This window comes from Cyclopterus lumpus, chromosome 17 (genome assembly GCF_009769545.1).
Source record: "Cyclopterus lumpus isolate fCycLum1 chromosome 17, fCycLum1.pri, whole genome shotgun sequence".
In the NCBI taxonomy this organism is placed as follows: domain Eukaryota; kingdom Metazoa; phylum Chordata; class Actinopteri; order Perciformes; family Cyclopteridae; genus Cyclopterus; species Cyclopterus lumpus.
In genome coordinates, this window is record NC_046982.1 from 9,400,037 (window position 1) to 9,415,190 (window position 15,154).

The 15,154-nt window shown below is 41.2% G+C and overlaps 2 protein-coding genes across 3 annotated transcripts in view; one reads left to right on the plus strand and one right to left on the minus strand.

Moving 5' to 3' along the window:
* The window catches only part of ece2a (endothelin converting enzyme 2a), a 64,990-nt gene extending 58,586 nt beyond the window's left edge, over positions 1-6,404 (plus strand). The window contains exons 4-5 of one of the 2 annotated variants that reach the window (XM_034556403.1): positions 2,049-2,158; positions 6,240-6,404. In XM_034556403.1, coding sequence (XP_034412294.1) covers positions 2,049-2,158; positions 6,240-6,366 — 237 coding nt within the window. In that variant the 3' untranslated portion in view covers positions 6,367-6,404. Of the gene's footprint in view, positions 1-2,048; positions 4,489-6,239 lie in introns of those variants that run through there. The other variant, XM_034556402.1, reaches the window with a different exon arrangement.
* Positions 6,405-8,764: 2,360 nt separating this feature from the next.
* On the minus strand, positions 8,765-11,831 carry camk2n1a (calcium/calmodulin-dependent protein kinase II inhibitor 1a). Its single transcript, XM_034555849.1, has 2 exons — positions 11,267-11,831; positions 8,765-10,607 (listed from the first exon to the last, which is right to left on the minus strand). The coding sequence occupies exons 1-2, from the start codon at positions 11,754-11,756 to the stop codon at positions 10,537-10,539; spliced, it is 561 nt and encodes a 186-aa protein (XP_034411740.1). The 5' UTR covers positions 11,757-11,831; the 3' UTR covers positions 8,765-10,536.
* Between the last annotated feature and the right edge of the window lie 3,323 nt (positions 11,832-15,154).

The window sequence follows — 15,154 nt, forward strand, 5'->3', positions numbered from 1 at the left end:
GACGTAAGGCTCTGGAGTTACACTGCACAGGTACAAAGTGTGCACCCATACATCTCAGTATCATGCATAATGGCTGAAGGCTGAGGTCAGGGTGATGCACTTTGTTCACTCCCACTTCGGTCTACTAACTCACCAAAGCCTCCGGAGAACTCCACCTGTACTTCTACTGTTCCAGCAATCTGACCTGGCCTTGCGAGGGAAAGGAAAAGGGCTCATCATGTACTCATCAAAAGGTTAAAAAAAAAAGATCCCCATTTCTGCTCAATATTTTCTGTTTTATAGCACACACAAACTGTACGGTTCCATATCAAGAAAGGGAGAGGACTCATTGGGGGTATTTTAGCACAAACATTTGAGGTAGGTTAGCAGTTAGCCTAGTGCTGTCAAAAGCAATACAATATGGCTTTCAACAACTTCTAAGCTGTGTTGTATCTTTTGTTGCACTTGTAGGGACAGAAAAGTTAGCAGTGTGGTCCAGCCAGCAGTAAGCTTATTTCTGTGAGCTATTTCTTGACGAACGACACTCAACACACCCCTATTATGGGGTTGAGTAGCAGATATCCGCTTCATTTCTTTGTGAATGTCGTGGTTTCAATTCTAAATTCTGTCAACTCTTTGCCATGTTTTTGTCAGGCACTCCGTAGTGTAGACGCCTCTAGGCTTTACCCTCCCATTGCTGTGCCTTATATTACTCATTTCATCCTATATTCAACGACCCCTCCACCCTTCCTCTAGTTGTTCCTCCGTGTCACAGTGGAGAGTGAATAATTCATGTTCGGGCTGCTTGCTGGTGGAAATGAATCATGTGAGAAGAGCAGGATACACGTGCTCGTCTCAGAGCGACTCTTCTCTCCAAGGACCCCAGGACAGCATGGGGGGGGGGGGCACTGTGCTCCTCCACAGCTTCATAGACCACAACTACTCCGTCCTACAGTACATTACCAACCCAGCTTTCACCTGTGAGCTTAAGGCTAGTTCTGCTGCCTTTAAAACTCAGCCATCCCCCAAGACCATGTCTCACTAAACTATATAGATATAGTATAGTGAGACATTTAATAATGCCTGATGCCATAGACTGTACATCTATAGTCTATGGCATTAGCTCATGTCTCTAGAACAGTTGTAACATGTTTATATTTAGTTCACTGTTCCCTTGAAACAATAAATATACAATTCTGTACACATGACATCTATTGCATCTGTCCATCCGGGGAGAGGGATCCTCCTCTGTTGCTCTCCTGAAGGTTTCTTCCCTTTTTTCCCTATCAAAGGTTATTTTTGGGGAGTTTTTCCTGATTCAATGTGAGGTCCTGGGACAGGGATGTCGTATATGTACAGATTGTAAAGCCCTCTGAGGCAAATTTGTAATTTGTGATATTGGGCTATACAAAATAAACTGAATTGAATTGAATTGAATTAAATGCCCATGTCGTGGTGATTAATTGTATAATATTTAAAATATACATTTTAAAACAACAAGGTCCACCGAGCAGCGATTTTCCAGACCTTTCAACCGCATGTCACAGATCTTCGTCAGTCGATGGAACATTTCACATGGTCTAAAATATAACGTTTTACAAGTCTCAAGTACAGTAAGTCTCAAATCCCAAGTCAAGACCACCTCGTCCCAAGTGAAGTCTGAGGCTAAAACCTGTATTTCATGGTCTTAAACAACATGCACACGTGTATCTCACACAAAGGATCAACACACTGGAGTGTTGATGGACCCAGAACAACAATTATTCATATCAAGGGACCCTCAGAGTTTTCGTACTGTCGCACCGTGTTATCAGATCGCATGGCCAAACTGCGGAGTGGAAATCTGCATGCTTAACATTTGCTTTGGCTCACAGCGATGCAGCGTGATTGCCTGATTGGAGGGATACCGATTTGAGGGACATAAGTGTCTGTATATCCAACAAACAACAAGTAGTCAGAGTTATTTGTGACTCGGTTTTGGATATAATTTCTACGAATTAAATCGGCACAGGTATTAGTCGTAGGTCTTCTAATACGCTCCCTCTCTTTTTTTCTTCTTCTACTTCCAGGTTCGACGCTGCTTGAAGCCTGGAGGACGGTTTGTGTCTGTAACCTTCGCCTCACCCCTCTTCAGGAAACGCCTCTATGCTCGCACAGAGTACAACTGGTCGATTAAGAAGTATGGTTATGGAGAAGGCTTTGAATATTTTGTGTATGTAATGACCAAAGGAGAGGAGCTCAGCCCAGAAGATGCAGCTCTGGAGAAAAAGCTACTGGAGGACACCAAATCCCCACCTACCACCATTGCCACATTGCAAATTGAAGACAAGGAAGACTTCCTGTTTAATATTGAACCCTAGGAATACATGAACTCTGAGAGTTATAAGTAAGCTCTATGCTGTGAAAGTGACCAATGAAACTCAAACTTCTCCACGGTCACAAACACAACAAGATGCCTTTGTGACCACACATTTCTACCTTACAGTTATGTAATGTTGTAAGAACTGACTGCTATGTATTTGTAGCTGTTGTTTATGTTCGGCTTAGATGTTCATATAGACATCTGTGAGGAAAGATTTTAGAGGATTTTTTTAATACAGGATTTAGACTACGCACCACCAGGCACACTCAATATGTGATCAAGATAGCAAATAGTGGCCAAATATACATCCAAATACATGTGGTGAATGCACGGTAATTGACAGTTGTTACATTTCCAAAGAAGAATTGGAAACAGTAGCATAATAATCATGTTTGAGACAAATCAAAAGAAGCTGTGTGGTTACAATTACAACATTTACATGTATGGAAAAATGTTTCTCTAAACTTTACAAAATGGTTGTGTCAAATAACAATAATCGATTAATCAAAATGTACCCTAAATAAACACATCTGTTGTCCAACAGACCTAATTCACTTATGTATTAAAACACACCTTTATTACAGTGGTGACAGTGTAGCGCCAGCAAATATACCTAGTGTTTTGTTTTAAGTCACCTACGTGTATGAAAAAAACATAGATTACCCAAACTGACTACTGATCTTTCAATGTGACGACAAATACAGATACGGTAGCTTCAAAAATACAGAACACAATCAACTTTACAGACTAAACAATGTCAACACGGAATAAATCTTTGGCTTGAAGTCTCCTCTTGAAGTGTCCCTGTGATCCGAACTAAAACATTATTTTCTATAAGTTTCATATGATTGTATTGTTCATTCAGTCAGTTTGTGATTACTATAGTCATCTATACTATGACTCATCATGTTTCTGTTTATGTCATCATTTTTCGAAAGCTGCTACCATCAGCTTATGTTGTAATGCACGTAATATAAACTTTTATCTTTTAAAAAACTATTTTACATCCCAGTGTTCTTAATTGTTCTGTAGGTCCGTGCATATGCCCATGTTGCACAATGTGTAAGACAAACGGGCACGTCTAGACGCAGCACATAGCAGCACTGGCCTGCATGTGCAGTCGGTGTTAAAGTCTATTTATACGTCGGTCGAATTCTCCCCCTGTGGGGTGTCTGCATCTGGACCACGTCTGCTTTAGATTCCAAACAAAAGCAGCCAATGGAGAAATGCCGTGTTTGAAACGAGCCAGCACATACAAGTAACAACCCACCGTGCTTCTTATTTGTTGCGGAAACATGAGCCGAGTCTCGGGTCCTGTGCTCTCTGCTGCTTAAATTTAGACCTGAAAGAGAGAGCCAGGCATTCAGACAGCCAGGAAGGCTGCTGACTGGAGGGGGGACCACATTGATAAAGTAGAAATCATTTATTTTTAATTCTCCACTGAGATCTAATTACTGCCTATTTTTAAGACGGGGGGGGAAGAGAAGGTGCATGATTTTTCAGATGGCTCTTCTTTCGTTCCTCGACTTACTGCTGGTGTAACTGTAGTTTGTTTAACTTCAACTTTGCTGTTGACAAAATAGTTTTACCTGAAGGTCTTTTAGCTGTCCTGTAGCTTTTAATCTTATCCCACGATCTTCCTCAGCAGCCAGTTAGCCTGGTTGCCATGTCAGTAACGGTTGGCTAAGCCCCACCCCCCTTAGTACGGTGTGTGTGCTCACAGGCAGTTTTGTGGTGAGATTGTTTTATCAAGTACTGTTTTCAAAGTCAGTTTGGTCTCAATCTGTTGTGCTCTGCAATAACATGAATATGAACATTTAACTATAATCTGGTTTCCATGGTGACATTTGGGTTCAATGCCCAGACTATTTGAACAGGAGAGTTATGTAAGTGACAGTAGGATCATGACAATAAAGACGTAAAACACATAAATGATGGATCCGACTGTCAGTGTGGTTGGATGGAGGTTAGACATGTCCCTGCAAATGGATAAAGTCAGTTTTTTCTGATGGACTTTCTCTTAAAGTACAAGTTACCCACTCTTTCCTCAGTTTGCCTTAGTTGAGTTTAGTTTTGCTTTAATTTCTATTCTGCCAATATATGAATAAAAGGTTTTTTTGCAAATTTGGTTTTCAGCTCCCTTAGTTAGACGGACTGATCTGCAATGGCAGAGACCCCGACAGTGAGATTTAACTTGACTGGACTTGAGTTGCATAACCACAGAGTATGGGGCCGGCCTCACACAGGAGCGCTTAAGTCATCACTTTCTCTAGAGCACAAACCTTTTCTTCTTACTTGCAGATTCTTTTGTTTCTTTTCGCTGATCACCTGAGTCATCCAGGTGTCTTAGGCTATGATTTAATATAGAGCACTGTGTATTTGTGTGTGTGAGAGATAGTAGAGCCATAACTTTTTTCTCCTGCTGCTAATTGCCCTCCATGCTCTGTTGCCCAAGAGCAGCAACAACACTAATCTACTGCATGCTCAATGCCTTCCTTTCTCTGTCTTACTCTGTCACTTATCTCGCAGCCACCCTGCATCGATTGGCCCTGAGTGCTTTGGTGTGTGGGTGTTATGTGAGGACTCATGCAACTCAAAAGGTTTACTGCATGCTTTAACCAAACATCTGTGGCTTTCATCTGCCTCACTGTATGTGTTTGTGTTGAACTGTATCACGACACAACACGACTGCCTTTTATTTTTTACCCCATTGACTGACTGCAGCGACATTCAAAGCGTCCTCAGTGATTCTTGAAGGGAAATTCTTGTTTCCGACAACCATGGTCCTAGGTTTTTTGGTTAGTTCTATCGTACTAACAAAATTATTTAATGATATATGGGACTGCAGCAATATTAAAAAACATGTCTAATGTGGCGAGAAATACGAGCGCTCAGACAGTCGTACAGGTTTAAAAAATAAAATAAAAAAATAGTTAGTCAAACTTATTTGTCAGCTTTTCTTTCTATTGTTCTCGTGGGGCGACTGGATGAGTGGTAGAGAAGGGTCGTCCTTCAATCAGAGGACTGGCAGTTCAAACCTCAGCCCCGCTAGTCCATGTCGATGTGTCCGAGGGCACACTTAACCCCAAAGTGCTCCCGCAGGCTCTTCCTGCAGTGTGTGGATGAATGTTAATGATTAGGTAGGCCTGATGGATATGGTAGCCCTGCCATCAGTGTGTGAATGAGTGTGATTGATGACATTAAAGTGTTTTGAGTGGTTGGAAGACTAGAAAAGTGTGATACAAGTACAGTCATTGTTAGTGCTGTTGGCTCCTTTAGCTGCAGGCCGCCGGCTCAGTCGTTGCCATGTTGAGACCCTTCACAGGCAATGCAAATGATCCAATTATCGTACTTAGCACATTTAAGGATGTTTTCAATCAAAAATGATTTTGGAATTTCTTTAATGCAGTCTATGAAAACAAGACCAAGCTATAACCTACCGCCTATGAAGCAAGGGGCTACAAACAAGCATAGATAAGATGGAGGGAATGACCCACTATCCTTGTCAGTGGAAAACAATCTGCAATGGCTGTAGTGTGGACTTGGAGAAAGAACTGCCACTGCTTTAAACAGCACTGTATATCTGCCCATCTCCCTTGGGGCAGCATAATGGCATAATATACTGTATGGCAGGCTTATGTAACTGGAGGAGGAATATTAATGGATGTCCGCTCAGGATGGGGCGAAAGTGGAATCGGATCAAAGCTCTTTGTTCTCACTGCACGCGCTCAGTTTGACCCGAGAGCTGAGAGTTGCTTTGAGCTGTGTGTTGATGTATGTGAGAGATAACAGTGCGATGGCACTTAACATTTACTGCTGTCTCAATAGCTTTTTGTTTGTTTTGCACACAAACGCCCATATATCTGTCATGCTTATTTCTTTCTATGTGTTCACACAGTGACTGTCCACTGGGAAGAAATCTACAGCATATCTGTGTTGACCCCAGTAAGGCCTGCACTTCAAGCCCATCTGCCGGTCAGGACACTGGAGCCCCCGGGTTACATCTACAGTCAACTGACCCCTGACCCCGAGAGTTATAAAATGATGACTGCATTTACGTGTCAACAGAGGAGAAGTAACTCATTAGTTGTTGCCTGAGATGTTCAAGTCAGACATCCTACATTTAAAGGATAATTCTGTATTTTTATCTTTGAGTTATTGACAACAAATTGTATTGTTGCTGGAGAAGCTTCCTAGCTCTAAATAAACGAGCAGAGCAGTGTGAACTTTGTTTCAGGTGGAATCTTTTATCATTGTATAGTCTGATATGGATATGTTAGAGTATTTTAATAGTTTGCAGACAACAATGGAGCTTGATGTCACAGAGGCAGCTTGGGTACACAGACAATAATTAATTGCTGGTTTTGATCTCTTTAGGGAATTTGAATGCCTCTCAACGTCGTGGCCAGAGACAGTTTGCAGGTTGTCCATCCCTTCAATTCTCAGGAACACAATAATTTAGGATTGGGAATTTCTTCAAATTTGGCACAAACTTTAATGATTTGATTATATTTTGGTGGTCAAGGTGTCTGTGACCTCACAAAACAGGTTGTTTGCCCAAACTCAAGAATGAATATGCTATTCATGCTACAGTTTCACACAAATGACTAATAGGATAAAATGATGAAGTGATGACATTTTACAACTTGACCGGTTAGTGGAGGCAAACAACCGTGGGTTGTTAATTCTAGTTTTATAATACTTAAAAGATAAAACATCACCATTGCTATTCTCTCAGCCTATTGTTTGGACATATTTTACATTTAGAATATGCTGTAGGATTGTTGAGCCTGAAAGGAATGAAAAGGAATGAAAAGTAGCATACTGAAACGAATAACACCGAAGGGAGAACAATGCTGCAACATATTGGTAGTAGGACTTGATTTAATTACTTTTAAAGTCACATGTTTACAGTTACACTCATGATATGAGAGATGCATGGAGCAGAGCTGATACCATTCAATATTTGCCCAAATATGTCAGTTCAGTTCTGGCCTTCCAGAGCCGCCCATTACTGTGAAAAGTGTAATTGTCCATGACGGTAGACAGCCACACACACACATACACACACACACACACACACACACACACACACACACACAGCACACGGCATCCACAACAACAACATGATCGATAGCACTATGTGTTCATTCAGGGCAGTGCTCATGTCATCAAGACAGTCAATAATCTCTCCGATGGGAATTTGGTTGGCTACATTGATGACGCTTTGTTGATGTTCTGTTATTAGAGTGAAGTGCAATTCAGTGTCCTATAAGAATCAGTATTAAAGCATTGTTGTCAGAGCATGTAGCTTTTTATAGACGCGGCCTGATACTGGACATTTTTTCCAAACGATAAACTGCAGAGACTGAAACTGAAGAGAACTGTGGCATGATTTTCAGGAAAATGTCATTCATTTCTATTGAGCTATCGATACTGTGCAGGTGAGTGTACCGCAGGTGGAAAAGGGGAGATATCAACCGACACAATTTCCTGACTGATACTGTTGGCAAACAGTGTAGTGGTATTGTAGATCTAGAGTACACCTTTTCTTCCACCTGAGATCTGTTGATGTAATGAACTAGTTATTCCCTGCCATGGTACTTGTACCTCAGGTGATGCTTCTCAGCTAATATGTCAAAGAAAATTGCGATGTGATAAAACAAAAACATTAAAAGATACATCCACATAAGTGTGTTTCGGAGAAAATAGAATAACAAATGGCTGTGATGCACAGAGACCATTATGTGCTGCCTAATAAGGAGGTTTTCCACCGACCTGAATCAGTTCATACCTTCATACCATTTTATGTGGAAACTAATAAGCAAAAAGCAACCAAAAAGCGATAAATGGTTAAAATGTCCAGTTGTGTGTGGGTCGGTTGGACCGAAAGATGTATGGGAACACTGTAATAAACCAGCCAAAGCCAGTGTTAACAGCCCTGTTAAAGCCTTTGTTTGAGAGCTACTGTATGAGCACACTGCACATGTAGACTTTGAAAGATCATGTGGCCAGTTGTGGACCCCCAGGGGTCTGTGGTTTAATGAATTCACTAGTGTAGGCTGGCACAGAGCTGTTTAACAGCTTAACAGATGAATCACTGTTCCTTCCCTGTTCTTTAATTAAGGATTAGTATTTAATGTCACTGAGGTCATGACTACTGATCCCAAACGCTACAAAAAAATTAGATGATGCTTTCTGATGCTGAAACTACATTTATGTAAGAAGTTTATTTATCTTAATTGTTTTAATTGTCACTGTGCTTTGCTGAGGGGATACTGTATGTTCTGCGTTGTTTTTTCCCCTTGACTTTTATTCTCAGAACTAGCCCAGGCACTCTAATGTGGGTCCTATTTGGATATTATCTTCCATTGAATGGTATAGTAAAATGTCTTGAGACAAAAGCCATACTAAAGAATCACATTTACATGTTCTTTCACCATTTATTAATTCACCAAATACAGTGAAAATGGCATCATAATATACAATGACTCATTCTTAGAATGTCATGACATTTGTGTTGCTTTTTTGCTTCATAAAACAATGTTTCATTATTGAAAATATTAAGGTTTCATGCACGACAAACCATATCCAGTTTCTTTCAAATAATGGTACAAAATAATAAAAATAAAAAAAACAAAAACTGTAATGTCCAAAATCGGTCAAATAACAACATGTTATTTGAAGATACTCGTAAACAGTGCAATATACTCTAAAACTTGCCATTTTTCTAACAAAATTCATCAACGAAGCTCAAGTCACAGTATACGATTTCTTAATAATAGTTTAACATTGATGTGTGCAAAAACCCCAGACACATTCAGTTAGTCTTTAAAAAACGCCCGACCTCTGATATAGAATGAGACCAGTCCACCAAAATCTTAGCTTTGCCTCCATGAAGCCTAGTCTCATTCTGTATATCCTCTCTGAAGTAGAAATATTTTTGTTGATGAATTGTAAGACGATAGACTAGCATATAATTTAAATAACAAATATTTAGATATAAAAATACAAATATGACTTTAGTTAAAAAGAAGCGTGCCAGGGTAAGAGTAGTGGCACCTACATTGGCACCGGAGTGAAAGTTCATGCAAATAGATGGAGAAAAAACGTATAGAAGACGAAAGACAAATATTTGCAAAATTAAAATACCCATATTATTGGAAAGAATATATATTTTTTCCATCGATTTCATGACTTTTGCTTAAAACATTTACTATATTCTCCACATCTTTGCTGGCCTCTGTAGATATCAGAGTATTTGAAATACAAAAAAAAAGGAGGAGAGGGAAAAAAAGATATGTGCAGGTGTAAATCAGCTACATGAAGGTGACACGTCGCACCTTTAACCACAGATGGGTAATGCAAGAAGAAGAAGAAGAAGAATGTGGCCTGTGGTTCAGGTTTAATCTGTGGCCTAATACTCTTTTAAAGGCCAAGAGCAAACAGGGCTTCTACTACAGAAAATATTAACATTGCACCATCCTCGAATATATGTTTTTACATACAATGGGTCTCCTCTAGTTAGCAGGCTCGAGAGTTTGGTTGGTCTGCTTTTAAAAAGCGATAGCAGCAACAGGAATGCATTGGACCAGTGCTGAAAGGACAGCTCCCTTGAATGCACCGTCGCTGACCGAATCAACAAAGCAAAGCCTAAAGGAGGGGGAGGGGGGGGAGGAAGGGGGGACGTCTGAGAGCTTAGCCTACCTACTGTACTGTACAACTTATTGAAATAGGGCTGGGATTTAGCATCAGCCTCCAGTTGCAGTATTCTGTTGCTTACAGCGCTGTTGGAAAGGAAAAAGAGATGGTCGTGAAGTAATGACAAGTTCATCCATCATTAAAGTCAGCAGAGGTTGAGCGGTGTCCGCCATCTCAACATCTTGCTGCGCAGCAATAGTTAAAATCGGGAGTCGTTTGGAGAATTGCCAGCAATCCTATGAAAAATCTTGGTCTTTTCCAGAGTCTCTGTCCCTATCGCTTTTTCTTTCTTCGTCGCTCTCTTCAACATCTCTCTTCCTTTAAGCCTTCTCCATTCCCCCGCCGCCTTTGGCCCTTTTTTCATTGCCTTCCGTCAGTCACACCATCCTCGCTTCGTGCCGTCGTGTTTCTCCTGCAATCCTCGAACATGCACAGCCGACAAGTGCTTCAAATCGGTGATCAAAATTAAAAAGTCTGCAAGGCATCGCTCACATTTAAACGCCGGGTGAAGACGTGTCTGTCATCCCCTTCAGGACCTCGTCTATTCGGTCGTCCTCGATGACCACTATTGAGAGAGAGAGAAGGGAGGGGGGTCAGTTATTGAGACCATGAAGGGAGAGATCGCACGATGGCATTTCTATCATTTCCCAGTCAATCGTGAGTTCGTTGTGTTTTATTGAAAGGTCAGTGGATTCTTATGCAGGGCTAGTGGAGGCGATATGGCGCACTAAATAACGAAAAAAGCAAGGAGAGAAAACGTGAGTGCAAATTATTGCAGGTGAACAAATCAATTAATTAATTAAAGCACTATTGCACATCCTCGACCTCGAGTACGCGCACTTGGTCAAAACAACTCATTCTGGATTATGGCGACGAGCCAGGCATTTTACCCTTATGGTGTTTAACCCTATGGTTCTGGGCACAGCATGGGGTGTGTCCTTACACCAAGACCACGTCTCGAGCTGCATGTAAACAGCTCGAATGCGGTCGACAACCACACACACCTGCAGAAGTATATATCCTGTATTGCATTTTAAAATATCAAAAGTGTGTGTTGATATTGTCGATACAACACTATGAATTAAAAGGAAATTATATGAATTACAATATCGAGGACCACAAAGAACTCACGATGAGTCCCAACATAATGTGCCCATTTTCTATCACATAATTAATGATGTCGATATACATCAGCTATATAGACAGCATGCCTCGATCCTTTACCTCGCTTGGCTCTGCCGATCTGTCCAAGCTTTGGGGGTCTTTTCGCCTGCGACGCAGCAAAAAAGGCGCTCGTGTCCTGCAGTCCGCAGCTATAGGACATCTGGCTGACCTCGCTGTCTGCCCCATAGCCGCTCATTTTCCCCTCGTTGTATGGCAGCACCTCGGACATTGTGGCACGACGGAGAAGGATCACCAGCGTGAATATGAAGTAGACAAAAGTCTTCCTCTGCGACTGTATATGCTCAATGAAGCTGTAGATTCCCTTTTTTTCGTGCAAGCTGCAGCGGTTGTTATTTTTCTCCTGCTGGGATCCTTTCTGAGTGCTCCTCGGTTTGGACTGTGAGGTTCGGTTGTTGTTGTGGTCTCGTTGTGGTCTCTGGATGTGTTGCAGCTGCAGGGAGAGACGGCGTGTGAGTGAGAGAGGGAGAGTTGTGTTCGCCAGTGTTGCTCGCTGGTGTCTGGTGAGGGAAGTGGGAGATCCCGGGATCATAAAGGAAACCCAGGCAGAACGGTGAAGTCATCCATCCGGGTTTGAAGCGCGCGCGTGTTGTGTGAGCATTCGTGTGCGCGCTCTCGCGCGCGGCGTTCGTATGGCAGGGGACCCCGAGTGGTGGAGGAGCAAGAGGGACATCAGCAGGCGAGAAATGCAATTGCACGAGTTAAGGAGACGTTGGCTTTTCTTTAGGATATCTGAGGGAAATTCATCGTTACATAGATACGTATTGTGTGTCTGGTCAAATGAATAGTTAGCATTATGGGTTAGGGTTGTAGTTTTATACGAAATATTCAAAATACTGGACACGGTATAATGCTTTGAGAAGTATTTGTATATATCGATACTTCAACTGTTTTACTTAATGTGTTCACTAAACTAGCATTACTTAAGTAAACAGTTTAATTTGGGACTTTTACTTTTGACAGCGCAGAGTGCTTCTTCCGCCATTATTAGTGTTGCAGCATGCTGGCTAAGGCTATAACAGAGACTTGGACAAAGACAAAAAAGGGGCACTCCACTCTACTGATGATGCACTTATGGCCAGTTTACTCATGCTGAATATACAGTCAGTGTCTGGCTGGAGGAGCTTTCTAAAGTAAAATAACCCAGATGATGTCATCTTTGAGATACAAGACTGTGAAATTAAGAATTGAGCTTAATTGATATAGGCCTGTCAGAAAGATTCTTACAAAAAAAAAATTGTTTTATAATTAGAAATGTAGGATCCAAGGTTTTTGAGCTGCACCCGTACGGACTAAACTTCTTTTAGTTTGCTTCTTTGATTTTTTTGATTTTTTTATCTGTCTCTTGTGAGTATTCCACCTTTGTGAGTCTGCCCCTTTAAGGCTAGAGCAGCAACAGAAAGTACAAACACTCAACTCTAACATAAGATCTACACATTATGATCATCTACTATATATATATATATATATATATATATATATATATATATATATATATATTATATATATATATGTTTTAAAGCATGACAATCAAACATGATGACATTACATACATTATAGACTTTCTACTAGAAATGCACACAATCATTTAAAAACAAAAATGTATGTAATATGGCCCTGGTTATGTGTCAGCAGCGAATATGTGAACGGCTCTATTCAGCACCATGGACAGAGCCAGTGCAATGTATGCACTCGCTGCATTTGAAATTACGTCATTCTTCCTTGCCTTCTTTTTGTTGCAGTCTGTGTTACAACACCCGTCCTTGTAGCATATGGTGTCTCATAAAAACTAAAATAATGAGCTGAAAGAAAGCCTATTTTTGGAGTAAACCTGTTTAAAAACTCGGGGACATCTGACCTATCTATAAACATGTTATAACCTTTCTATTGACGTAATGTTCCCCGGGTTTCGCAGCCAGTCTGCATAGCGGACCGGCGAAAGTGACCAGCTGACACTCTTTGAGATCAGTGCTGTTGGAAAGGCTCTTGTATCTCCTACGGGAATAAGATGTGTGGCGACTACAGAGTCAAAGGAAAGCCTGCTGGCTTGCTTTCCACAGAAACATTGCCCATATAAACCGCTTGTAAAACCCGTTACTGATATGAGTCCCTCGAGCATTTATGTTAACCACCAGTTTCTAAAACATTGGCTGCATGTTTTCTTTGGAGACAGGTTCAACCCAAAACGTCTATTTTCAGGCATTACAAAACGCAGCCACATAACTAATTTGGTTCATCCAATTCAGTTTTTTTTTTCACTTTCAATGTATGAGGCTGTATAGTGCATCAGAGATCATACATCTGCCAATCTATCTAAATGTAATTCCCCAGGGGGTTGACTCATAAAGCTCCTCCTGCCCAATAAACTACAGCCTCCAGCTGTCACGCAGAGCAGTTGATTCATGGATGGATTTCACATGATGTCATCAGTCAGCAACCTGCTGCCACACATGGCACCAGGTGCTGATCCTAGTCATTATTTAGGGAAAAACATACTTGCGTTAAATCAACTGGAAGCCCTTTCTTTCATACCCCTACCCCTAATCTTGCACAGCCTCTTAGATAATGTTGAAACCAGCGCGCTTAAGTGCAACTACTCCTCGTTTGGTCTGCCTCTCTTTAGTTCAATTGATCTTTCTCAGTCCACATGCTGTGATTTCTTCTCCTCTGTCCCCTTCTTTCTCTTTCTCCATCTCTACCTCTTTAGCAGACAACATTCAGGCTCACTCAATCAATCCCATCATCTCTGATAGGGGCACCCACCCTTAAGAAGTGTGTGTGTGTGTGTGTGTGTGCGTTTGTGTGTGTGTGTGTGTGTGTGTGTGTGTGTGTGTGTGTGTGTGTGTGTGTGCTCTTGAAGCGCTGCCTCCAATTATAAATGAATCACTATGCTGAGTCACTCACTCTCCACATCTCTCCCCTCGAGCAGACCATGGCGCTGTTGAACTTACACAAACACACACACACACCACACACACAAACACACACACACATACACACCACAGACACACAGCACACTAGCTGAGGATAAAACCCAATAACAAGCAGAGAGCTAAGAGCCCGGATCAATTCCCTGTGTGTCTCTTAGGGTTGGTCTGTCTGTGTATGTGTGTGTGTGTGTGTGTGTGTGTGTGTGTGTGTGTGTGTGTGTGTGTGTGTGTGTGTTTATGTTTCTGTGTGCTTGTCTGCAGGTGTTTATTTTAGGAAAACCAAAAATGTAAGTGAGAGCATAAAGAGAAAGAGGAAAGTCACACACCATCTGAATTCGTGGACCAAATAAAAGTATTGTGTATGTCTGCTTTCATCATCATGAAGATTAATGTGGTTTTGTTCTCAAGCATTAAATCCTCCAATAGATTGTCGGGACATTGGCAGAACTCCTTCCTTGGATCAGTTAACACACAGCTGAGACAAATTAAGCTGGGATCAAAGGTCAATGTTTTATACATGTTGGTGTTTATAGTCTTTCTATAGGAGACCTTTGCAGTGACATACAATGTGGTGACCTCAACTACTAAGGAATAAAACAGTTGTTCAAACTTTAAAGTATTGATTTCATGTTGAGAGAAAATGACGATTAATCATGTTGGACATCATGCATCACAGGCAGTATTTCAACTGCAATTAATAGGCTACTATTGCTGCGACTTTGACCCACATCTAGTTATCACCAGACTTTGTAATTCCCTTCATCTCCATTGAGATGCTCCCATCCCAACGTTATATAGGTGAATATTGTGTTTTAAGGGGGTACTCACACCACTAAAAGTGTACTTAATAAATGAACAGTAACACCACTTTAATGTGATGTTACTGTTAATTGTGATAATGTCCCAGTTGTTAATGTCTTAATTATCCACAAACCTCACTGTCACTGAAACTACTTTCAACATGAGGAAATTGTCCCAATGAAAATTGTATTGTGACAGT